Genomic DNA, 26,885 nt, shown 5'->3' with positions numbered 1-26,885 from the left:
AAATAAAAAAAAGACTTGCCCCAGGCCCCATATCTTTTGTGTCAGAAGCAGGATTCCAGCCACGGTTTCCTGCTTGCAGTCTAACAGCTATAGGTGGCCAGGACATCATCACTAACGGTCTCCAAGCAATGATTATTCCATAGGAGAGTCCACACACACCAGCCACACCAGATGAGGACCCGAGATTCTAAATCCCCAAGGCTTCCATTCTCCCTGTTCTCTAAGATTAGGGTAGATGGACGTTCAGAGGAACGTAGGGTATTGAAGGGAGGATGCATCTAGTCTACCTCTTTGGCTGATTGGTTAATTGCTTTCTTTTTTTTTTTTTTAATCGTTAGAGGAAACTGACTATTAAACAAAAGGGAGCTAACACAGTCCCAGCCCTCCAGGGGCTTATGTTCTAGTTGGGGAGAAGAAAATCACATCCAAAAGGAGCCCATGAACACATCCCAATACCCACACAGTTGAATGATAACAAAAGAATAATCATACCCAGGTGACATTAATTAGCTAATCCTTACAGGAGAAAATGGCCTGGAAGGAATGGGAGCGCACTCATTAGAGTTATATCACAAGTGCACAGGTTTAGATCCTGAAGGGACTTCAGAAGTCATCTGGTCCAATGGATAAACTCAGATAGAAATGGGGGCCACTAAATCATCCATAAAGACATCTGTGGGAACATGTTGACTTAGAAAACCACTTATTAATATTATCTGTGTTTGGTTGTATTTTTATTTCTTTTATTAGTACTTCCCAATTACCTTTCCATTTGGTTCAGGCTTCCCTTGGCCAGCAGGCTAGGTGTTTGATAAATCTGATGTCAACAACTTCCTCATTTTGCAAACAGAGACCCAAAGAGTTTAAATGCCTTGCCCAGGTTCACAGGAGCAGTAGGTAGTAGAAGTAGTAGCTGAAACTAGGTCCTCTGACTCCAGAACCAAAGTTTGTCCATTGGACCATGAAGCTTCCTGTGTATGTCTTATTTCCACTGCTAAAATGTAAGTTTAGATGGTACTTGGGGATCCTAGAACTACAGGGATGGAAGGAAGTTCAGAGTTCATTTGATGCAGCCATGAACAGTCAACATCCTTTATGCCATCCCCATAATAAGTCACTCCCAATAGGACGGTTCCTCTTTATGATGACTGAATGAAAATCCCTTTATTAAATGCTAGGCTAGGGATTGGAGATACAAAGATACAAAGTGAGGAGATGAGAGGCAGAACTAGGACACATGGCCGGCTGCCTTGGGAGGCCCCAGTTTCCTGGTTGGTAGCTGAATGGGTTATAAAGAAAGGCCAGAGCCTGCCTGGATAGTCACTGACGTTGTATCATCTTGGCATCCTCCTTGGATGTTCCCTTATTTCCTTCTTTCTCCCCTTCATATCCAGTCAGCTGCCAAAGCTTGCCCTTTCTATAACATCTACGGTGTCTCCTATGTTTGACTCATTCTTTCCATTCCTTCCTGAATTCAGGCCCTTTTTACCTCTCAGCTAGATCCTTCCAATGGAATCTCCACTGGTCTCCCTCTTCCCATTCTCTTCATGTTGATGCCAAAGTGATTTTGCTTAAGCGCAGATGTGACCCTGTTGCTCCTCCATTCTATAAACTCCAGTGGCTTTCTATTGCCTCTAAGATCAAATATAAACTCCTCTGTTTTGCCTTTAAAACCCTCTACAAGCTGGCCCTAACTTACCCTTCCAGCCTCATTGGACTCCCCCTCCTGACCTGTGACCTCCAAGCAAACCTGCCCTCTATCTATTCCTCACACATGGCATTCCTCTCCTGCATCTCCATGCCATTGGACTGGCTGCCCATCCCCCCATGCCTGGAGTGCATGCCTTCCTCACTTCCAAAGAGCAGGGTTTCTTTCTTCCTTCAAGAGCTCAAGCTAAGCACTGTCCTGTACATGGAACCACCCCCCTCATAACTGCCAGCTCCCTCTTTTGCCAACTGGCATTCACACTATATTTATTCTACATATACTCACATATGTACTTGTCTCCCCCAACAGAGTAAGCTCCTTGAGAGTAGGAATTATTTTATTCTCTGTGTCTGTATCCTCGGCACCTAACCCAATGCCTAGTACATAGTAGGAACTTACTTAGTTGAAACCTATTGATTTATTGATTAGCTATAGTGGGTTATCTGAATTTATACTCACTTGGCAATCACTCACAGATCAAGTCAACTCAGTCCCAAGGTCTTGCAAGCAAAGATAATCACTGTGGTCTCTTACCTCCACTAAATCTGCCTATATCAATCATCCCAGTTGTTGTTCAGTCATTTTCAATCACATCTCACTCTGTGATCCCTTTGGGATTTTCTTGGAAAACTTCCTTCTCTGGCTCATTTTGCAGATGAGGAAACTGAGGCAAATAGGGTTAAGAGACTTGCTCAGAGTCACACATCAAGTAAATGGGTGAAACCGGATTTGAATTTAGGAAGATGAGTCTTCTTGACTTTAGACTTGGTGCTCTATCCACTGTACCACCTAGCAGCCCAGTCATCTCAGTACTCAACCTCTTTTTGAATATCAGTAGCAACAAGGAACTCACTATCTTTCACAGCAACCCATTCCACTGTATGACAGCTCCAGGTGTGAGGAAGTTCAGTGGGCAACAGCTTAATCAGGAAGCTTTCCCACAGGGCAGATGTTTCTCCTGAAGAAAGAGTTGATATTTTCTCCCCCTAAATCCTGTGAAGAATAAAGCATAAGTCTTTGTCTAAACCTGGGGCTAGTTTAGACTCATGCAATGCCTGGGAATGATTCTGAGTTCTTCATCCAGGATTGTCCCATCAGCAAAATTAGGGAAGAGGTGAAGTTTCCATCTATCACCCTCCCAACCCCCTCCCCCTTCTTTCCCCATCTCCTTGCCCTGCCCTTCCCATCTTTGAGTCAGCTAATCCCTGCCATGGGATGCCGAAACCCAGAATGGTATCAAATAAGAACCTTCTCTCTATGCTAGGGTTTAGAGCCGGAAGAGCCTCAGAAGTGATCTAATCCACCCCCTCATTTTGTGGATGTGGAAATTTAAGCCCAAAGAGGTTTGTTTGATTTGCCCGAGGTGACAGCATAAGTAATGAAGTGAAGCAATCCACTAGCATTCATTAAGCACCTACTATGTGCCAGGTACTGTTAAGTACTAAGGATAAAAATTTAAAAATATATATATATATAGAAGACAGTCCCTGTTCTCAAGAAGCTCCCAGTCTAGCGGGAAAGACGACATGCAAATAATTATGAATAAATGCCACAATTTGGAGATAGCAGAGGGAAGACATTAGAATTGAAGCAGATCAGGAAAGGATTTTAGCTGGGACTTCAGGCAGAGGTGAGGAGGAAGACATTTCTAGACACAGGGAACAGACAGTGAAAATGCCCAGAGACGGGAGATGGAGTCTTTTGTTCAAGGCACATGAAGAGCATGTGGAGGGGTATAAGATGGTGGGGCGAGCTGAGCTACAGGATCACAGTTGGAAATGGCCTCAGAGGTCATCTTGTTCTACCTCCTCATTTTGTGGAAACTGAGGTTCTAAGAGGGGTAGTCAATTGTCCAAAATCATGCAAGAGACAGGATTCAAACTCAGTTTCTTTAGTCCAAATCCAGTATTTTTTCCCTTTGAACCATGCTAGGAGTATACTATAGACCACCTGGACAGAAGGAGGAAATAGATGAAAATACTGAGAAATTATTGGGAGATTATAAATCTGACAGAGGCCAGAATACTCGAAAAGATGCCCAGATAACTGATACTGCGTATTAATGGGCATCTTTTGGAGTGCCCTTTCTATCAAAAGCTAAGCAGTTAATAATTTCTTGGTATACCTTAATGACATATTCAAACCTAAAAGGTTAAGATCAAACAATAAGAGGAACTGCTGTTCTAGACCTGATTCTATAGTATTTATAGAATTTATATTCCATAGCATTTATTAAAAACTTGACTGTTGATATCAATTTGGTGGCTGGGGGGAAAGGGAGGAAAAAATATTCCATTCCAGAATTTGTGGTAAAAGAGAAGATATTGCAAAAGTCTGATATTACAATCTATAGCAGACTTGGGGAAAGCAGATTATAAAGGGGTCAGAAAAAGAATGAGTAGGATTCTGTGACCTAAAACTCTACAGCAGGAAATCAGAACAGAAAGGACTGTAAGTTTTCCAGAATGGCATTCGGAAGAAACAAGGTGAAACAATTCTGAGGAAGAGGAAGAGGGGGTGGGATGGTCTCAAGAAATTAATGTGGGTGCACAGGAAACTCACTGACTCATCCACCAATGTAAATGTTAAATAGGCATGTACAGAAGATGGAAGCAAGGCAAATGATAGAAGATGAATTCACAAGTATAGTATGGACTTAAAAGAATAGTGCTAAAGTTCAGAATGAGCTAAGCTTGATGAGGAACTATATGGACAGCAAAAAAGAAGATTTTTTTAAAAAAAACAATAATGGAGCAAATGAGGATTAAATGAGAAATAGGACCATTGTTGGAAGGGGGAGACATGCATTTATTAAGCACCTACTATGTGCTAGACATAGTGTTAAGTACTTTACAAATATTTCATTTGATGGGACTGGATGGAATAACAATAAGAAACAACAATGAAAGATGTTTAGCCTTTTTCAGCTCTTAGTTTACTTCTAATTTCTCTCCTAAGGAAAATAATCTTTGGATTAGGAAGGACAGAAAAATATTACTAATAAGAAGCTAAAATCCAAGATAAGGAGAGAGAAGATCAGAGAGTACTTAGCTGTCCTTGATGAGTTCAAGTGGTCAGACTGATGAAGGATGGACATTTTAGAGAACTGAAAGAATTGATAGATATGAGAGCTGAGCCACTGTCAGAGATCTCAGAAAAATCACGTAAAACAGATGCCATGGAGCTATAGAAAGGCAAATATTGTCCCCATTTAAAAAAAAAAAAAGGAAATCTACAAACTATAGATCAGTTTGTATATATACAAACTATAGATCTACAAACTATAACTTGACATCAGTATCTGGCAGAAACTTCAGAATATATAACTTGAGTTATGGCAAGTAAATGTCTAGGAAAGGATTTCAAGGTTCCAAAGAAAAAAGATCTCACCAAACTGATTTTATTTCCTTTTTTTGACTGGTAGATTAGATAATTCTACAGGCATAGTTTTCCTAAATTCCAGAAAAGTATTTGAAATAGCCTCCCCTGCTGTACTTGTAGGCAAAATGGAGAGATAGGAGCCAAAGATAATCAAGTTTAATGGATTTGGAACTGGTTGAATTGCTGGACCCAAAGCATAGTAATTAATAGTTCAGTGGTTGACTTGGAAGGTGTCTCTAGCGTAGTTCCCCTGGGATCCACCCCTAGGAACAGCCTAATGCTATGTACCAATTTTATCTTGAATAAAAAGCATAGGAACACACACACACACACACACACACACACACACACACACACACACACACACACACACACACACAGTGACAAAGTCAAAAGCTAGGAAGATTTCAGCAGGGCTACAACATTAAGCCTAACCTAAGAAGATGAAATTTAGGGAGTCAAGTCAATAGCATTTATTAAATACTTACTATGTGCCAGGCACTGAGTGCTAGAGATGCAAATACAAGCAGGAAAATAAAAAGTTCCTGCACTGGAGAAACTTTCATTTTAATGGGGGTAAGACAATATCTAAAAGGAAGATGAAACAGCAGGAGGGATGCAGAAGGATGAAAGATGAAGAGGTCCCCAGCTCAGGGGACCATAGTAGAAAAAACCTGTGATTGGATTGGGCTTCCAGAGTGAAGAGGTTTCTGTGACATTATTGAGAAAATTCAGAAAGTTGAGAATGTAGTCTGGAGAGGACCAAATCTGCAACTTCACTGGTATAGCAAACTCCCAGTAAAGAAACTACCTCAACCCATATAGGAAGGCACTTTCTCTGCAACTTACGTTCTTAGAAAGTTGCCTAGAGTAAGAAGAGGTCAAATTGTCTAGAGTCGTGCAGCCAGCAATGTCAGAAGTCAAACTTGAACTCAGCTCCTCCTGGCTCCAGGGTCACTTCTCTACCTACTACGCCATGCTGTCTCTTAACAGGGATAAATTTAAATCTAATATTTGGTTCAAAAACTCAGCTTCAACCATATGAGATGGTGAAGGCAAGGCTAGCTAACAGTTTGTGTGAAAAAGATCTGGAGGTTTTAGTGAACCACAAGTTTAACATAAGCCGTCAAAGAGGGCAAATGGTGGTCCCCCAAAAGCTAACGTGATCTTTGGGTACATTAAGAGAGGCAGCAAGTCCTGAAAACAGAACTGATTGATAGTTCCACTGTTCTATTCCGAAGGAAGGAAGGAAGAAAGGAAGGAAGGAAGGAAGGAAGGAAGGAAGGAAGGAAGGAAGGAAGGAAGGAAGGAAGGAAGGAAGGAGGGAAGGAAGGAAGGAGGAAGGGAAGGAGCAAGGGAGGGAGGGAAAGAAGGAGGAAAGAAGGAAAGGAAGGAAGGAAAAAGAAAAAGAGAGAAAGAACTGGGGATATTTAGTCTGGGGAAAAAATGACTTTGAAGGAGGACAGTCCTAAAATAATTGAAGGGCTGTGATGAGGAAGAGGCATTGGGATTGTTCAGCTTGACCCTGGAGAACAGAGCCTTTGGTGGAAGCTGCTGAAAAGCAAAGTTGGTCCAAGGGATAGAATTCCTCACCCTCCTACCATGGAAGGAGCTGCCTTGAGAGTCAGTGATTCCCCTCCCCAGAGGTCCTCAGAGAGAGGCTGGAGACCTGCTCCTCAGCGATATCTCAAAGAGGATGTGCTTGCTCAGGTCTGAGTTGGAATCATGGTTTCTGAGGTGCCTTCCAGTTCTGAATTCTGGGATTCTTTCCTAACTGAGCCCACTCAACAAATGCACACTTGCTACATGCATAGAACTTTGCTGCCTTTTAAAAGGGCTACTGAGATGAAGAACAGCAGAGCCTCTGCCTTTAAGGAGCTTCTAGTCTGAGAGGAAGGACATAGACTTGTTGTTGTTCAGACCCACGATTTCACGGGAACAGGGAACTCCTGACGAGGAAATACTCTATGCCATTGCAGAGCCCAATGCAGATTCAAAACCATTCTGCAAAGTATAGTCTTATACTTTTATCAGGAGCTCCTGGAAGCTGAAGCTGCCTTCAAAGCTCAGGTCAAGGATGGCCTTTCCTGATTCCCACTGTTGTTAATGCCCCCCCCCCCCCATCACTATCTATTTTGTATATATCTTACATCTACTTATCTGTGCACGGAGCATTATCTTCGTAGTACAGAACGTAAGTGCATTGAGGGCAGGCACTGGGTTGTTTGTTTTTCATACTTCATACTTAGCACAGTGACCAGCATTGATTGGTTGGAAAATTGTCTGGGACACTGACAGCTAAAGTGACTTACTTGTCCAGGATCACACAACCAACATGTGTGAGACAGAATCTGAAGCCAGATATTCTTGACTCCAAGACCAACCCTCTATCCACACTATATCTCACTGTCCCTCAAGATGTATATAAATATTATGGGGATAAGGAGAGTGACTAGACCCATGATTTCACTGACATAGGGAACTCCCAGATAGGGATACTCTACAAATGCGGGTTGGCATCTTCTCTGCCACTTTTCAGTCTTAGAGATTTGTCTTGAGCATTGAGAGACTGTGACTTGAAGACATCCAACTTAAGCTTTGATCTTCCTGACTATGACTAACCCTCTATCTACTACACCTCCTGCCCTGCCTCTTGAGACATACATCAATATTTTACGAGGCAGGATGTGGTAACTACAAAAGAGTGACCTCTGCCAAATGCCAGGAAAAATCTCAAGAAGGAAAGATGATGGATAGCTAGAGTTCCTAGGCTCACAGATCTAGTGTTCAAAGGATTTTAAAAGTCATGAAGTCCAGGTGAAAAGTGGCAAAACTGGAACTCAAATTAGGGTCCTATGATCCTCTAAGTCAGTGCTTATCAGAGAAGATTCTTGTAGATGATGGTAACTGAATAGTTTGGAAGGGAAAGAGATTTTTGAGGGATGGAACTGGAGGTTCCAGTGAAGGTGAGAGTGAGAGAGACAGGCCATTCAATATATGGGTCCCAGCATAAGTCTACAGGTTATGTAGACAAATACTGAAGAGGAGAGAACAGAATGAGGACGGAAGCCAGGGAGGTAGGCAATTTAACCAACAGTCCATGAAAGGGATCAGTTAGGCTGGACAGGCAGGTTGAGGACAGATCTTCAGAAGTCAAGACGGAACATTTTGATTTAAACCTGTAAACAATAGGGAGTCACTGAAAGGTGCTTGGCTTTTTGGTTTTTTCAGCAGAGTCATGGCATGGTCAAGCCCATGCATTAAAAAGATTAATCTAGCAGCCCCATGAAAGTTGAATTAGAGAATGTCGAGAACGAAGAGAAACTGAATTAGGAGGCTTTTCCAGCCGTCCTAAGGTTCTCTATCCTGGAGGCGTGGCATCAAGAATGGAGAAGAGGAAAGCAAATACTAGCTACATTGTGGAGGAAGAGTCAACAGGAGACCAATGAGCCAGAATGGTGGAGTGGATACGAGACACTGGACTTGGAAGTCCTGGGGTCAAATCCCACTTCAAACGGTGCTAGCCGCACAACCTCAGTTTCCTCATATGTAAAATGAGAGGATTGAAGTCAGTGGTTTCTAAAGGTCATTCCAGGTTTAAATCTGTTATCTTTAGATCCTGACTGGCTGGATGGGATGAGGAAGGAGACTAAAGAGTCACAGGCAACTGAAGTTTTGAATCCATGGGGAGTGGGAATATGGTGGAGCCATTAGCAAAAATAGAGAAGTCAGGATTAGAAGAGGTATTTGTTTGAAGTCAGGGTGTGTTGAGTTTTAGGTGGGCAGGAGGGGCATCTGGGTGAAGTTTTGGCATGCCACTTTTTAGAGGTCAACAGCCTCTGATTTGGACAGAGGAGATGCCAACCAATCATTCATCATGAGGACCAGAACAGTTCAAGTTCGGAATGAGGGATTATATTAGACATCAGAAGTAACTTACTGAAAAAAAGAATAGACAAGTGAGGAAGAAGGCTAGATTCCACCATGGTGTTGTCCTTGAGAGACCTCATGGAAATTAACCAGAATAGAAATCTAAATGAAATTACATCTTTTCTATCTTTTCTCTGTACTAATTGTGTGTGGATGCTCTGCCTCCATGGTTTAGGGGGATTGAATAAATATAGTTTTAACTTAAAAATCCCCTTTTTCCTGAGGTTAGGATCAAGGACCCCAACAAGCATAAGAACCCCAGGTATCTGGTGTGGGGGAAGGAGCTCTCCTCCAAGCTGGGCCAGGATGGCCTAAAGGGGAGGACTGGATAAGACTCTAGCATTGATGGTGACTTCAGAGGCATCTAGTCCAAATTACACCCAAATCCAGGGCTTTCTATGTCATAGCCCTGACAAGTGGTCACCCAGCCTTCACTGGAAGACCTCCAGCAGAAGGGGAATGAACGCATTGCGGCCATCACACTCTGGGACAGCTCTAATTGCTAAGACATTCTTCCTTACATTAGTCAAAGTCTGCATTTCTGCAGCTTCCCCTCCATTCCTTCTAATTCTGCCCTCTGGGCCAAGCAGAATCATCTAATCTTTCTTCCACATGACAACTTCAGATACTAGAAGACAGCAATCCTGTCCCTGCCTAAGGGGCTGCCCTCACCCAGGTGAAAGGCTGTGAAGAGCTGTGAGCTGTCTGGGTTCCCAGAAACCTAGTCATTATGGGGGACCTGGAGATCTCACACAGGGCCTACCGTGGGCTTAGCTCTGGTCTGGGGAGAGGAACCAGTTGGGCACTTGCTGTAGGGTGAGAATTCACACTATGCCTTCTTATTCCTCTCCTTTCCCTCTGTGGGGTGGTATTCATGGTCCCCTTTAAAACCTCAGCCTCTGCTTGGAAGGATGGAAAGCAAGGTGGCCCAGGTGTAACTTTGAAAATCTCTGTTGGCTGTGAGTGGTGCCATCCTGACCCCCACTGCTCTCACAAACAGCCCCATGAGCCCTGGATCTGGCCCCAACCTCCCTTGTCTCTCTCTGCCTTCTGCAGCCACCAGAGAGTCAGCCTTTGTCCACGCCATTGCCTCAGCTGGTGTGGCCTTCGCCGTGACCCGCTCCTGCGCTGAGGGCTCAGCTGCCCTCTGTGGCTGCGACACTCGCCACAAGGGCTCCCCAGGTGAAGGCTGGAAATGGGGGGGCTGCAGTGAGGACGTGGAATTCGGCGGCATGGTGTCCCGTGAGTTCGCCGATGCCCGAGAGAATCGGCCTGATGCCCGCTCAGCCATGAACCGCCACAACAACGAGGCAGGGAGGCTGGTAGGTGGAGGCCTTAGGTTGGCCTCTGTGCCAGCCTTCTCTCAGTCCCCTTTACTCCCTCCCCCGTCTTAATCCTTTCCTCTGTTCCCTAAGTCACCCTTCTATCCTCCTGAGTCTCCTCCACCTGACTTCCCACCTCCATCCAGACCCCCTCTCAATAGTTCCCAGTTCCAACACCATCCCTCATTTTCCCTAGTCCTACTTCCCCCAGGCCCCTCAACCCTCTCCTGTCCCACACCCTCTTCTCTCAGTTTTCCCCCAGACACTCATTTGCACTCAACCTTCCTTATCTGTTTCTCTCTAAGTATTCACCTTTCTCTACTTCTCTATCTCCCTCTAATCTGACCCCCTCAGAGTTCTCACAGGGCTAGAGACTTGTCCTAAGGGACCTTCCTTAGGGCCCCATTTTTCCCATCTTCTTGGCCCATATTTAACTCCCTGAACTTCCATGGCTCAGTGGAAAAGAATGTGGAGAGGTGGTCTCTGAGGGCATGTTCATTGGTTGGCATTTCCTCTGTCTAGACTAGAGCCTGTCAACCTCTCGCAGGTGGCACACCAAGTCTCTATCTGGATGCCATTCTCCCATCCACCACAAACTCTCCATGTCCTAATCTGAAACTAACAAGTCCCCTAAACCTGACCCATGAGCCTTGAACACTGAGCTTGGGAATAGAGGCAAAAAGAAATGCAGGAGTCACTGAGTCAGTCATAGCCAAAGGAGACTTGAGTGACAGGAAGATTTTGGAAAATGTGGTCCCACCCTCCACTCCCCAAAGTTCTCTTCAGGAAGTCCCCTCCCTTGAATTTAACTAGCTTTAGGATTCCCATCCCAAAGCCAGACAAGGGAGGAACCTGCCTCTGGGCTCTCCCTGCATTGGTCACCACTCCCTCCTTAGCAAATGAGTCTCGGAGAGGTTACATGACTTGCCCAGAGTCAAACAGCAAGACAAATCTCTGGGAAAGCTTTTAAAGGATTAATAAGTCAAATCATTGTCTTCAAAGAGCCCCTGCCCTTTCTTCAGTGATACCATGTTGGGGTGGGGGGGTGGGGATAATAGAGGAAGCAGAAGGATAGCCCCCAGTCTGATTGGGAAGCCACAACCACCCACCCATAAAACAGAAAATGGCATGGTAGAGTGTTCATCAAGGGTGGGATTACATAGACATAGGGTCATGGGAGTTTAGGGGAAGGAGGGAACCCCATGGACTGAAGTACTCAGTGATAACTTTCCAGAAGAGGCTGTCCCCTCCTCCCATGTCCTCTCTGTCCTAACGGAGCAGGAACAGGTGCCCAATTCAACAAACAATTATTAAGTGCCTGTGTATAAACTACTGGGCCCTGGGGAATGTAGGAAGGTGAAACAAAGCACCATCTCACTGTCCAGGAGCTATAATCCAGTAAAGGAGTGCCAAGATGCACCCTGGAAGGGAAACAATCCTCCATCCAAGTGTAGGTTCATAAGGTCATTGAGTTAGAGCTGAAATGGGACCATAGAGGTCATGGAGTCTAATCATCCCTGCTGTCCACTTTATAAATGAGGTAAAATAAAATTAAGTGACAGAGCTGGGGTTTGCCACCACCCTAGTCCTCTGATTTCAAATCATGAACCCTTTCTGCTGAACCTAATTTCATAGAAAAGGAAAGTAAGGCCCAGGTAGGTAATCACAGGACTTATAACTGAATGGGACCTTAGCAACAATTGACTCCAGCTCCCTCCCCTGTGCCTCACATTTTATAGAGGTAAGTGTTTTTCCCACCATCACATAAACCAGCAAGTGGCTGAGCCAGGATCTGAACCTGGTCTTCTGACTCCAAATATAATGCTCATTATATTCTACCATGATGCCACAGCATGAGTTGGGCCTGAAGTTAAAGGATGTGCAGAGCAATGTACACCCTGGAAGCTGCCTAGGCAAAGTTACAGAGGCAGAAAAGGCTGAGTGTGTTTATGAACTGTTGTAAAGGCAGGGTGACAGAAGGCGCAAGAATGATGGATTGGGAGTTGAGAGGGCCTCGGTTCAAATCTTGGGTCTTCTACTGCCTATAGAACTTCTGACAAATCTCTGGGTCTCAGTTTGCTCATCTGTAAAATGGGGGGAGGGAGCAGAGGAGAGACGATTAGCTGCTTTGAGGTACTTTCTAACTCTTAAGTCTGTGATCCCTGTGAGTTACCCAGTTTGACTAGATCATAGAGTATATGAAGGAAGAGACCGAAAAAATTAGTCAAGACCAGACTGGGACCTTGAATGCCAAGATAAGAAGTTTAGACTTTATCCTTTAGAAAGCTGAGAACCTCAAAAGATTTCTAATCAGAGATGGCTGTTGTGCTTTACATAGATTCACCTGGCAGTTATGTGCAGGACTGACCAAATGGGGAGAGACCGTTGAAGGGCTGTGGCAATAGTACAGGGGCCAGAGGAAGCGGCGAGAGGAAGAGAGGGATCTAGAAGATGCTGCAGGGTTGAAATCAACAGGACTTGGTGACAGCTTGTGTGGTGAGAGAAGGAAGAGTCAAGGGTGATTCTGAGGTGTCTCCAGAAGGGGAAGAAAGGGGCTGAGAGGTGAGTGCCTTTCAAAGACAGAGAGGCAGCAAATAGAAACAGCACTTTCTAAGAGCCCAGTGGTGAGCTCCAGGATGAGGATACAGCAATAGCTTCAGGGAATATCAAGAGAAAGAAAGGGAAAAACTGAATATGTCCGTAGGCAGCAATGGATGAGCCAAGAGAAGAGGAGAGGGAAGATCCAAGTCCCTGCAGGCCCAGAGAAGGGGCTTAAAATAAAACAGCAGGGATTGTGGTCAGACATAAGAAAAAATGTTCACACTGCCCAGAAGCTCTGCCCCTGGAATAGGGGGCCAGGCAGAGTGTGGAGACCATGGACAGTCAAGGGAGAAAAAGAATTGGAAGAGAAAGATGGATGACAGCTAGAGAGGTCGTCCTAGCTGGTGCAGCCCCTTCCTTTGACAAGGGAGAAAACTGAGGCCCAAGGTAGGGGTCTGGTAATACAGCTAGTGTGATAGAGCCAGGATTTACATATTCTAACGCCATGCCCACCCCTCTTTCCATTGGTCTGAAGGTCTCAAACACCCACAACTTTCCTTGTAGAGACAGTACCCATTCCAAGGCTGAGATGCTAGGATCATTCTGCCTCGCCACCACCAACATAATTAAGGCAGAGACAGAAAGAGGCTTGACTAGAGCCAGTCACCTCGGGTTCGGACCCTCACTCTTCCATTTACTACTTGTCAATCACTTCACTCCGGACCTCAGTTTACTCTTCTGAAAGCTGAGGGGGTTGGATCCATGGGTCTCTCGGGCCACTTCCAGCTTCAAATCTATGACCCTATGGTCTCTAGCTCTCCGTCCCAACATGCCATGTCTCCTCTGCTCCCCCCCACACACACACACACAACACACACACAACACACGTAGAGTCGGGCTGACTCGGATGTCCTCCCTTCCTCCCCTTCCAGGCCATCATTGACCACATGCACCTGAAGTGCAAATGCCACGGGCTGTCGGGCAGCTGCGAGGTGAAGACCTGCTGGTGGTCCCAGCCCGACTTCCGGGCGGTGGGCGACTACCTGAAGGACAAATACGACAGCGCCTCGGAGATGGTGGTGGAGAAGCACCGGGAGTCCCGGGGCTGGGTGGAGACGCTGCGGCCCCGCTACAATTACTTCAAGGCCCCCACCGATCGGGACCTGGTCTACTACGAGAGCTCGCCCAACTTCTGCGAACCCAACCCGGAGACGGGCTCCTTCGGCACCAGGGACCGCGCGTGCAATGTCACCTCGCACGGCATCGACGGCTGCGACCTGCTCTGCTGTGGCCGCGGCCACAACACCAGGACGGAGAAGCGCCGGGAGAAGTGCCACTGTGTCTTTCACTGGTGCTGCTACGTCAGCTGCCAGGAGTGCACCCGGGTCTACGACGTGCACACGTGCAAATAGAGCTGGCCAGGCGCGGGGAGCAGGGGGCTGCGGAGGGCTGTGTCCTCCCTCCCGCCCCGCCCCACCCGAGGGCCCCCAAGACCAAGAGGGCGTAGGATTTAGAGACGGACGGACTTCCGACGCCATTCAGTCCAACAACCTCATTTTACAGAAGGGGAAACTGAGGCCCAGGGAGGGGAGGGTCACACCCGCAGTAAGGGACAGAGCTGGGCGTCAGACCCAAGTCTTCAGACTCTGTCAAGCAGCTGCTTTGTGGGGCCACACTCTCTGTATAATCAAATCAGGCACGAGGGCACTCCGGAAAGAATTTTTGTTCTTGTTGGTGGGGGTGGGGGTGCGGTGTCATCTGGACCGGTGTGGAAACTCCCCTCCACTGGTGCAGATCATCAACTCATCTGTAACTTAGAGTCTTAGAGAGCTGCCTGGGAGCACTGAGAGGTGGTGTCACACTGAAAGTATAAAATTACACAAACGTGAGGTCCTGATATTATAGGATCCTTCATAGGAAAAAGTAGGATCATAGGATTTAGAGCTTGGAAGGGACCTGAGAGATCATCCAGACCGACCCCCCTCATTTTACAGAGGAGGAAACTGAGGCCAGAGAAAGGAAGTGACTTGCTCAAAGTCACACAGCTAGTAAGTAGTAGAAGTCAGAACTTGAACCTGGGCCCTCTAACTCAAAATCCAGTGTCCTCTCCATTTTATCACAATTGCCTCATTTCCTTGGGAGGTGGGGGAAAGAAAAAAAAGAAAGCAGAGGTCTTGGTGGACTAGTCTACTACGGGGGTAAATGGCCAACAGGGAAGGGACAGGAAGGATCCTGGGGGACTTTCCCAGAGAAGAAGTTTGCCCTGATCTCTTGTTACTATGGTTTCCATCCCTCCATCTCTGATGTGATCAAAGTTCCCAAGGGCTCAGGAATAGGATTTCTATTCTGCAGGCTGGGGGTGGGGGTGGTGGAAAGTGATACCCGGAAGGTTGTTTCTGCCCAAGGTCCATGTCCACAAAGTCATCCCTTTCCAGTTTGTTTTGCTTGTCTCCAGAGTTCGGAATTAGGAGCACGTGGGGATAGGGGGACAGAAGAGGGAATGTGGGGAGGAGAGTTGCAAGAAAGGCAACTTTCACCTCAATATAAAGGATAATTTCCTAATCATTAGAACTGTCCAAAAGGGGAAGGCCTACCTCAGTGGAAGTCTCCAATTGATGATTACTTGTCTTTTCAGATATGAGCCAGATGACTTGGAATGTCTCTTCCAACTCTGGTACTCTATGAGCAGGCAAGAGGTTTGGGCTGGGATGAAGATGTCAGTATCTTTTGGAACAGTTGGGAGAAAGAGTTCAGAAACGCTGGATGTCCTGAAGTCAAAGCTGGGAGGGGTCGTTTGTTGGGGATATTGTAAAGAAAATGTTCAAGTCAGTGCTGGACCAGATGCCCTCTGAGGCACTTCCCAGCTGTAAGAGCCCAACTCTGAGATGCTGTCATTCCAAAGCAAGATTTGATGGAATTGTGGACCATCTGGGATCCCAATCAACCCCAGCCCTCCACTGGGAGTACCAGAAGAAACCACAAACTTTCAGCCACATTCAGACTAGCTCAAAGCATCACCACGAGTCTAGAGACTTATGGTCATCCTCAGCTAAGCAAGGAGTCATACCAGCTGGTTCATAGAACTACATCCTATTCATTCCCACCAGAACGTACAGTGTGTATAAATTCACGTATACATATGTGCCTTCTGGTTACCTTCCATGGTCTGTTTGCCATTTAGGGAGGTAGAGGGAGCTTTCTTCTGTGGTCACTGGGGCAGAAACAGGGCAGGAATGGGTTCCAAGATTGGAGCATGCCCATCAGAGCAAGATTTCTATCAGGTCTTTCTGGAATGTGAAATTCTGACTTCTTAGGTCTTTACTGACCACCCCAAGAGCCAAGAGATGTCTCTATATCCCTCTTCTTCTACAAACAAATGGAAATTGAACCCCTAGGGTTGGCCCAGTCCCTCCTTTCCCCAAAAGAATATGACCCACAAGTGACTACCACAGTTGATAGGGTTGAGGAGATGGTTTATCCTATTGTAACTTTCTCTGTACTCCAACCCTGAGGACCCTATACCCACTCATTCCATGGCTACCTAAAACATTTCCCTTGTCCTTTATGATCTTTCCACCTTCCCTGCCCCAGGTATTTTTCTCCAATTTTCACAGTGCCACCTCCAAAGATAGGAGTGAGGGATCTTGGCCAATTGAGTATCTGCCCCAAAATCATTAACGTAGGGCCACGCAATCGCCTTCCAATTCAGAAATTTAATCATCCTCATTAAAGGCAGATTCGGTGGGAGGGAGAGTCTCCCCTCCTCTTCCTATCCCCTAAAACAACTTGGTGGGCTGCACTCAGCATGAAGCGCACCAAGCTAGAACCTCTGAGATAGAGTTGTTCTCACCTCCCATTCCTGCAGTATTTCCTCCATGCGTCCACTCATCTCTTACCACTTCCATTTTCTCTCTTGAAGATGTCACTAGGCTCAGTGGGATAGTCTGAAAGTCAAGCCTATCATGGATCCTGGGGGAAGGGGAGGAAGCATTTGGGTGTGCTTGTGTGTACATGTAGAGATGCCCCAGCTCTTTCATTTTTTCTCTTCCTTCTCTACTTTGATCCTGGCCTTGAAACAAATTCCCTGGAACCTCAACCTGACCAGGCAGAGGCTGGGGGCAAAACCATCTGGTGTGTGGGTGATTTGAGTGACATCTCCCTCCCTTGTTCTTCATCTGGAAAGTGGAGCTAATGCCAAATTAGGTCTCTCCTTCAAGGCCTCAGTTTCCCCCTGGATTTCCCCTTTGCCCTTAAATTCCCATCATTGATAAATGTGAACCTGGTCCTTCTGACTGCCAGCTCTCTAGCTGGGACCCCGGCCCTCCATGGTCAGGGATGGGGGTTAGGGTGGGACCGGTAGGAGACATGCAGTTTGCAAAGAGAAAAATTTGTAGGTGATGGAGGGAAGGAGACAGAAATTCCTCTTCCTTTCTTATGTTAAACTTTTCTTTTAAATGCTGCTATATCCACCGTACACTGGAGCTAAACAAACAGACAAAATTTATTTTTTTCTTTTCTTTCTATGAAAGAAATTGTTTTAGACTTAGCTTTAGGAAATTTTTAAAAGAAAAAAAAGAAATGTGAAGTTGTGCGTTCATTTCCCAAGGCTGCAGGAGCCTCAGTCCAGGATCTCCCTGGAATGTGACAGCCAATGTTCAAGGTGTCCCTGGATGTCACCTGAGAGAACTTCTGGGAGAAGGTAGGGCCTTCTGGGCCTTGGTGATGCTTCTGATCCTTGGCTCACTTCTCTGTGTGACAGAAGACAACAACAGCTGAGAAGAGGCTGAGAGTAGGTTTCTAAGCCCCCAACCTCTGTGGTTCTTAGCTGTTTGCCCACCCCCAATGGGGGACAGAAAGATCAAGCCCATTCATTCTATACCCCCATGCCTGAACCTTTGGAATCTGACATCATAGCAGAGGAGGGGGCCCCTGCCACTGAGTAGGGCATGGTCCCTGGGGAACCAATGTAGAAAATACATGGGGCAAGGTAGACTAGGTTCCCACATCTGATATCAAGATTGCAGAAGAGTCTTCCTTAGGGCCTTCTCCAAGTCCAAGGATTCTGAATCTTGTACATTTTCCTACTCAGTTCAGCTCCTGGCCTTAATTATCTCCAGGGGTCTAAGACCATGGGAAGCCAGAAGAGCCCTGTGAATTATCCCAATACCTTATGCATCACTATGTGACCTGGCCCTCTATGATATGGGGAGCTTCATCTTTGCCCCTTTGGGTTTCTTGGGGCTGGTGGTGGGATGTAAGATGAGACTTGGAGGAGAAAATATCTTTAGTAATTGAAGATGTGTTTCTCTCCTGCTGGCTCATGCCAAATCAATGTTGGGGTGGCCCCAAGTGCAATGCGATACCTAAGGGAAGTAGTGAGCTTCATACCCCTGGAAATCTGCAAGCAGAGGTAGGGATGCCCACATCAGGATTGTTATAGATGGGAGACCAGCTAGACAATATTACCTCTGAGGTCCTTTTCAACTCTGAGATTCCATAAGACTGTGTATTTATATGCCGAATAGTTTGGCTAAGATGGCAGAGCTGGCCAGGATTCTTGATGAGAAATAAGAGATCTGCCAAGCTTCCCTTTCTGGTGAGTGCTCCTTCACATAAAGGAGTCCCTCTTTTGGAGGGAGGACTTTTAGGCACCCTCTACATCCCCAGCCTCTTGTCTTGGTTTGGCCATGTCTCTCCTTTCCCTGGGAGCTTTGGGCCCCAAGATCTTCTGTTCCATTGGCCTAGATTTTAAAGGGTGGTCTCCAGGCCTAAAGGTGGCCTTGTCTCACCCATACTCTTCATTGTCCCTTCCCTAAAACTCACAAGGAGACACAAAACTGATGTGGTTTCCCTTGACTCCAGCCAGGACTTTGTTAGTTTCTACTGGGTGACAGGAAGTCCTAGACCTGGCCAACACAGGCGTTGCTGTTATCTCTCCCCAGGGCCTCGTTCCCCCCATTCCATCTCAATTGTCCAGGTCCCAACCTCCCAGAGAATCCTCTGTATCCTCCCTTTTCTTACATTACAGACTACAATAATTTCTATTATGATAGCACTTTAAGGTTTGCCAAGGACTTTCCTCACAACAACCAACCCCTCAAGTGGGTGGAGCAAAGATTATCATCCCCAATTAATAGATGAGGAAACTAAAGATCAGAGGGAGAATTGATTTTTTCACACATTAAGTGGCCAAACTGGGGTTCCAACCCAGTATCCCCTGATTCCAAGTCTATTTTTCTTTTCATGACACTGCACTTAACAAATGTCAGAGCTGAGAAGGGACCTCAGAGGTCATCTGGTCCAATACCCTCATTTTACAAAAGAAGAAACTGAGTCACAAAGTGGGGAAGAGTATTGCCTAGGTCACATAGCCAGTCAGTGGTAGAGCCAGGTTTTGGACCCATATCTCCTGACTCCTAGCCCAGGGCTCTTTACACCAAAGTCTCTCCCAGAACAGACAAGCCGTTGTTGTGAATTGGGCTCTATCCACTGCTCTTTCCTTATGTCTAAAAAGTGCTATGTTCTCTCATTTTCCCCTAACCCGTCTGACTCATTCAACCTGGTATCCCCTGGTTTCTGTACCCATTAGTCATTCCTTCTATTTGTGGCTTTTTGTTTTTACAAATATTATTTATTTGACAGACAAGTGTCTTCTGTATTAGGGAGAGTCTATATTTGCAGAAGGTGGTGGGGAACCAAGCGAAAGGGGAAAGGCCTCCCCATCTTCCAAGTGTTTTCCCACCACCACCGCTCACCCACCTGGACATCGGTGATGGATTGGGTCTCTTGAGGCCGCAGCAAGTTGTTAGATGTGTTAACTTTATAATGATAATAAAAAAATGTGTTAATGATCAATCATTAACTTCGTCCCTGCTCCTTATTCCAGGTTTGAAGGTCAAATCTAGGAATCCGTTCCCCACACAACTGAATTCCAAGTCATAGGATATTTAGAGATGGGGAGGTCTTTGGGCATCATCTAGTCAAATCCTCTTTTTTTTTTTCTTTACAGAAGAAGAGACATAGGCTGACAGACAGAAACTATTTCCTTAAGGTACTAGTGCTAATAAGCGGCAAAAGTAGAGTATGGATCATAGGAATTTGATCCAGAGGCAGACAGGCAGGCAGCAAGCATTTATTAAGGGTTTCCTATGGGCCAAGTATTGTGGATGAGCTCTGAAGATACAATTTCGAGAAAAAAGAAAGTGTCTGCTCCCAAGAAGTCTTTACAATGAAACTGAGGAGGTCAAGGGTAGGATAGGTATAAAGGTGAAGGAATCAGCGGGAAGCATGGGATTGAAGTCTGGACAGTCAGAATCACAGCTGGGAAGAGAGTAAAGTTGATTGGCCTGTTCCACCCCACCCCCACAAAACAAATGGAGGAATTCACGCATGGGAGACCTGTATGACAGAGAGATGTTCCAGGTTGAGAAGGCCCCAGGTCCTGAAGGGTTACAGGATGAGATTGGCAGCTGAGGCGTGGTGCTGAAGTCCAGTAAATAAGGAGTATGGCGGAGGGAGATCTTTAGAGATTGTCTAGTTCAGTAGATCTTACTCAAATAGAAACATTCCTGGGCTATATATTGGCTTTGAGAAGCACAAATTAACATTATCTATGTTGTATTTTTAAATTTTTAATGTATTTAAAATTTTTAATCATTAAAATATATTTTACATTTAAAATAATGTATGTTGTTAAACATTTCCCAGTGACATTTTAATCTGGTTCAGGCAACTAGAGGCTGGGCAGCTTTGACACCTCTGATCTAGATCAAGGCTCGCATTTTACAGAGGAAGAAACCAGGCCCAGAGAGATTAAGCGATTTGCCCAAAGTCAAAGAGAAAGAATTAGAATAGGGATTCTCTGACTCCCAAACCAGTGAACCTTGTCTGTAAGTCTCTTAGGATCAAAAGATTTAGAGATGGAAAGGACCTTAGAGAGAATTTCATTCTGGCATCTCTGTCCACTCCCTCCTCCCTAACCACCATCCTACAGAAAAGAAGAAATGATTTGTTCAAAGGTCTACAACTAGAGAAGAAGGTTCAATGTCTGATGCTGGGAAGCCCCCAGTTTTTATTCAAGTCAAGGAGCATAGACGCTGGAGATACTAAGACAAAAATGAGAACAGTCTCTGCCCTCAGGGAACTTACACTCTGTGGGGAGAGATAAGTAAATATAAAATGTATACCAAGTAAACCAGATTAATTAGGGATGTGGGCAGGTCAAAAATCAGGAAATACCTTCATCTGAGCTGAACCTTAAGGGGAAAAAAGTCCGGAATTCCAAGAGGTCGAGGTGGAGAGGGAGACTATTCTAGGCATGGGGGAGAGTCTAAATGGGGAGCAGGGGAAGAGAGAGACAAAAAGAAACTATATTCACACACAGAAGCAGGAAGATAGGGAATACAGGTTGTGAACAAATGTCTAAATGAGTGGGCATGGCTTGGAGAGTCACTGGAATTGAAAGGAAGAAATCCAGGTGAAGTCATTCTAATCAAAGTCACTCCTAGAGACTTGGTGGTGGAAGGGACCCTACCTAACCATTGAAGGGACAGATGTTTTTTATTCCTGTACATTGATGAACTTGGAACTATGTCAGTCAATTAACCACAAAGCCTTTATTACCTCCACTCTCTGGCCTGGAGCAGGGAAGCTGGACCCAGGTTCTGCCCGCAGTGGCAGCGTGTTAATACATGTTTCTTGTAATAAATTGTAAAAGTCTGAAGAAGGAAAGATCATTTCTAGCTAGGAGACTCAGAGAAAGCGTTCCAGAGGAGAGAGCATCCAACTGGGTCTTGAGAAACTGGCAGGATTTCACCAGGAGGAAAAGGCATTTTCAGGAGGTATATAGGAATGTAGTGAACAAAGTCCCAGAATCAGGGAAGCACCAGATGAGCAGGTACAAGCAGCAGTTGATTTTGGCTCAAGTATATGTTGGAGGAGGAGGTATGGGAAGGCATGTTGGAGACAGATGGTTGAGGGCCTTGAATGCCTTGTTAACAAGTACCGTGAAGGGCCTCAAATAGTCTTGGACAAGCATGTTAGACCGCCCAATTGGTTCAGGATGATGGATTAGCAGGGTGGTTCACCGACCTGGTACTCTGGGGGGTTCAGAGAAGGCTTTATGGAGAAAGGGCCCCCAAGGTGGGTGAGGGGAGGAGTGATTGGGATTAAGGGGGTTTAAGAGGAGGACTAAGGGTCAATGAGTCATGGCTAGCAGAGAATCAAATGCCTCCCACACATGAGACCCAAGTCTTGGAATCTAACCTTGATTTCCTCTTGGAAAGATCATTGGAGATACTTTTTTTCTGTCCTACTTGGCTATCTACCCTAATAGAATTAGAGGCCGTTAGATCTGGAAGGGACTTTTTAAAAAGTAGCTGCAAGTGCTGCATTATAGCATGGAACATGATATTTGTTGAATGAATGAATAAGTGAATGAATAAATGGATGAATGATCTCTTGACCCTGATTCAGTGCCCTTTCCAATGGAAAAAATATAAAGAGAGACACTGGTAACTGCCTCTGCCCCTCCCTTCAGTCTCCCCTTTCCTTCCTCTCTTCAGGTTCATCTCCCCCTCAGAAAGCAGCAGAGTAACAGTCTGAATTTCCAGCCTCCTGTCCTGAAGCCAGCTGGCAAGGCCTTGGAAGAGAGGCTGGAAGTGTGGAGGAGGTGGAGGGAGAAAGGGGGCATAGATGAATGAAATGGCTATCCCCCCATAGCCCCTGCACAGCCCAGGGTGGGATAAAGGACAGACAGAAGAGCTTGTGGGGGATCTCCCCCAATCTTCTTAGGCTCCCCATGTCTAGAAGAAGAAAATCTACTCACCAACCTGACCTAATTCTAGGTCTCTTCTTAGGATCCAAGACGGACAGAGTGGAGAGAGATAATTGGAACCCTAACTCTGCCCCTGATCTGGAGAGATGAGGGTGGGGCTCTGCGGAGAGAGGTCAATGAGGGCACTATTGGTATGGATCCCACTCCCTTTCTGGGTCCCCGTTGCTCACCCTTGTACCCAAGCTGGGAGAAGAGCCTTTTCTCTTGGATGGGCCGGAGATCAGGCCCCCTCTAAACTCCCTCGTCCCTACTACTGTTCTCTGCCCTGATCTGGACCTCTTGTGAGCCGAGAGTCAGGAGAAGAATTACAGAGGCCTAGAAAAGTGACTTGCCCAAGGTCTCACAGTAGGGAACTGGAAAGTCATCCTGTGACTGCACATCCTGTGACTGCAGTGTCCTTTCTAGGGCACCACATCCTCCCGCAGACAGAAATCAGCTGGTCAGGAGGGGAGGGTCCAGCCAGACCAATTGCAGGCCCCAGAGCTCAAGCCCCACCTCAGCTCCAGAGTAAGTACAAGCAGGAGTCAGGGCAGACTCCAGTTGTCCATTTGCAAGCCAGTTGGCCTCCTGGGGGCCAGGCCTAGGGGGAGGGGAAGCTGAAGAGAGAAAAAAAGAAATAATCTCTACCCCTCCTCAGTGGCGGGGCCTGATTTAATAGTGTGTTTTCTCTAATGATTAACAAGGAGCCCTTTAATTGGAGAGCTCTCCTCGGCAGGGGGACGGGAGTGGGGGGTGGGGGGCACTGCAGGGAGGGGGCCGGGGGGAGATAAATCGCCTGCAGAAGGGCAGAGCCCGAGAGCCCTGGGAGGGAGTGAGCCAGCCAGCCAGGCCAAGAGAAGGGCCCCGGCGGGGATTAGGGCCGAGAGAGGGAGGGCTGTGGTTTGGGGCTCTATTGAAAGGGTTAAGGGGACAAAGCCCCAGGGAAGGCCGGACAGGCTGGCCCCCGGCCCCTGGCGGCTGCGGGCACAATGCCATCATTATTGCCTACGCCCATTCTCTGGGCGGATTGGCCACCGGCGCGGGGATCATCAGATTCCTTTAAGGCCCCAGCGGGCAGCCCCGGCGCTTAAGAAAAGGGGAACAAAACCCCCGAGGCCCTGGCGAGCTGGGAGAAGGGCCCGGCCGGTCCCCCCAGGGCCAGGGCACTGGCCCCCTCTGGCCTCATTCACCGACAGCACAATGTGCCCTGCTCCCCCCAGCCGAGTGGGCCCCCAACACTCTCAATCTCAATCACACTATTATCCCAGCTGGGGGCTCTGCCCCACCGGGCAAGAGGAGACGGGCTGGGAGGGGGGCACGGGGAAAGGGCAGACAATGGGACTGGGCCAGCCTCCCCTACTCTTCCTGGTTGGAAACATCCAATTCAGGCCCAGAGGCTGCCTCCTCCTAATCTCCACTCCCACACAGATATGCTCACGCATTCATAAAACATGCCTATGTGAACATGTAGACAAACATACAGGTATATTCCGATACGCTACAAAATACGCACGCAGACACACAAACATACACGCACATGGGTAAAGCACTAGTCCATGAAAGTGCATTGTGCACATGTACCAAGAAACATGCAGGACATTCACATACAGTTGCGTGCATAGGGCTTGTGCTATTTGCCTTTCTTTGTATCATCAGTGCTTGGCACAGTACCTGACATACACAGTGATCACTTACATGTTTCCTCACTGACTGACTGACCCAAATATGTGTCCATTCCTCCGCACTCGTAAATAATCCACCATTTACACAGGAGCAGTCACAACCTGGGAGGGGTAAGATGGGAATGATGGAGGCAGGTTGGAGGAAAGATTTGTGGAAAGCCAAGGGTATCATTGAGAAGTGTTTTCCTCCGCTGTCTGGGTGACTGCCCAGAAGACTCAGTGGACAGGCGATCAATCCGTGGAGAAATTTGAACAGCCTCCCCCTCCCTCTTCCAAAGCCCTCTCATGCTCCAGATTTCTGGGAGATGAAGGACAGCCAGAGAAGACAGAGATGGGCTAGGTGAATTTTTCATCTTCCTATATGACTGCCCATGTACAATTGTAGGCACCGGTGTGAGCACAAACACATACAGAGAGAGACATAAAAGAAGTGTCCACACTGTGAAATCCCACAGTCCAAGAGCTGACAGCAGCCTTAGTCCAACCTGGATCTTGGCAGAAAGCCCTTCCATAACATTGGTGCAGAGAACTCATTCCACCTCCATCTGAATACTTCCAATAATGGGCAACTTAATCCCAGTCCATTTTTGGACAATTCTAATTGTTTGTTTGTTTTTTAAGTGTTTTCTTATTTCAGTAAAAGAAAAAAAAATCTGCTTCTCTTCATCTTCCTCCCCAGTACTCTTCATGAACAGAATTTCCAAATTTCAGAGTTAGAAACCTCATCGATAACTATCTAGGCCAGGGGATTTTAACCTGAGTCTATGGATGTCCCTCCCCACAAAGGGTCCATGGAGAAATTTCAGGGGGCCCATGAACTTAGTTGGGAAAAAAATTACAATTTCATTTCAAAAAAATTGGCTTCCTTTGTAATCAACCCTGTGTATTGTAAACTATGCATTCTAAAACATTATTCTGGAAGGGATCCAAGGGTTTCACCAAACGGCCAAAGGGACCTGTGACACAAAAAAAAGGTTAAGAGACCTTGTTCTGGTTAACAGAGGTGGGGAACTTGGGACCTTGAGGCCATGTGTGGCCCTCTAGGTTTTCAAGTGTGGCCCTATTCTATCAAAGGGCTGCACTTGAGGACCTAGAGTGTCATAGGTGACCTCGAAGGCCCAGGTTCCCCACCCTTGCTCTACTACACTCCATACTAGAATAAGAATCTGCACTTCCTCTCCCACCCCACTCCCTGCCCCTGCCAGGAAACATGCCAACAAGTGGTTCTCCAACCTTGACTTGAAGACTATCATGGGGAGGAGCTCACCTTCAGCCCATGCCACTTCTGGGCAGCTCTCACTGTTTGTTAGAAAGCCCTTCCTTCATTCCTTCTTTCCCTTCTTCCTTCTATCCCTCCTTCCTTCTTTCTTTCCTTCCTCTCTTCCCCTTCCTTCCTTCCCTCCCTACTTGCCCATTCCTTCCTTCCTTCTATTCTTCCTTTCCTTTTTCTTCCTTTTTTTCCTCCCTTCCTTCCTTCCCTCAAACCTAAAGATGCCTCTTGGCAACTTCCACTTGTGACTTCTCATTGTCCTCTGGGAACAAGGAGGACAAGTCCAACCCCTCTTCCATGAGCATCTCCAGGCTAAACAGACCCCAACCAAATGTGGCACAAAGACCACAGAGTAGCTCTTATACTAGCCTAGTCTCCTTCCTCTGGATATTCTCCAATGCCCACTCCAAAGAGAATTCTAATTCTACAAATATGATATGATACAATATGAAATAATATATCGCATAACATGTTATATATATATATGATGCAACCTTATAAAAACACTATAACATGAAATAACAATGTAACATTATCATGTAATTACAATGACATGGTTTATTTCTGCCCCATCCCTTCACACACATGCACACACACACACACACACACACACACACACATACACACACACACACACACACACACACACACCTGCGGAGCCCTATGCCGGTGAGCTCTCAGTCTGTTCATCCTCCCGGCTGGCCAGAGTTTGTGTGTTACAGGCCACTCACTTCATGACCCCCTCCTTTCTTCTATTTTGTCTCTTACGGATTTCTGAGCATTTCAGAAGCTGTTCGATCTTCCTACATTACAACTATTCCCAGTGGTATCTAACTTGGATGTAGTGAAGTAGCTTTCTCTGTCCCCCTTCCTTATCATTTTAAAGCCCTTTTGTTTAAACTTGCAAAGCTCTGAGCAAATCACATGCTAACAGCTCTTGTTAGGCGCATTCGATCTCCAGGCAAAAAGTTCCTCATTCCTCCATTTTAAGCCATGGTCTAGAAATCAAAATCATTTTCTTAACCAGACCGAGTTCTCCATTGTCTCCTTTCCCCTCTTAAGGCCTCAGTTTTCTCATCTGTAAAATGAGAGTATAGCACTAGATCTCTCAGGTCTCTTCCAGCTTTAAATCATTTGATACAAAGACTCTCACTCCTTCATAGATGAAGTTTCAGTTCCTAAGATGGCATTCTACACTGTTCATTCTTCCTCCCAAATGTGATGAGTGTGGTGGTAA

The 26,885-nt window shown here is 46.3% G+C and overlaps 1 protein-coding gene and 1 long non-coding RNA gene across 2 annotated transcripts in view; one reads left to right on the top strand and one right to left on the bottom strand.

Moving 5' to 3' along the window:
- WNT3A (Wnt family member 3A) overlaps positions 1 to 19,740 on the top strand; it is a 94,709-nt gene extending 74,969 nt beyond the window's left edge. Inside the window, exons 3-4 of the mRNA XM_072653037.1 lie at positions 10,076 to 10,341; positions 13,815 to 19,740. Coding sequence (XP_072509138.1) covers positions 10,076 to 10,341; positions 13,815 to 14,294 — 746 coding nt within the window. The 3' untranslated portion in view covers positions 14,295 to 19,740. The remainder of the gene's footprint in view (positions 1 to 10,075; positions 10,342 to 13,814) is intronic.
- Positions 17,366 to 23,125, bottom strand: LOC140533385 (uncharacterized). Its single transcript, XR_011976903.1, has 3 exons — positions 22,888 to 23,125; positions 19,642 to 19,700; positions 17,366 to 17,630 (listed from the first exon to the last, which is right to left on the bottom strand). It is a non-coding gene; the product is annotated as an uncharacterized lncRNA (long non-coding RNA).
- Positions 23,126 to 26,885: the final 3,760 nt, after the last annotated feature.

This window comes from Notamacropus eugenii, chromosome 1 (assembly GCF_028372415.1).
Source record: "Notamacropus eugenii isolate mMacEug1 chromosome 1, mMacEug1.pri_v2, whole genome shotgun sequence".
NCBI lineage: Eukaryota > Metazoa > Chordata > Mammalia > Diprotodontia > Macropodidae > Notamacropus > Notamacropus eugenii.
This window is presented reverse-complemented; position numbering and strand designations above follow the sequence as displayed.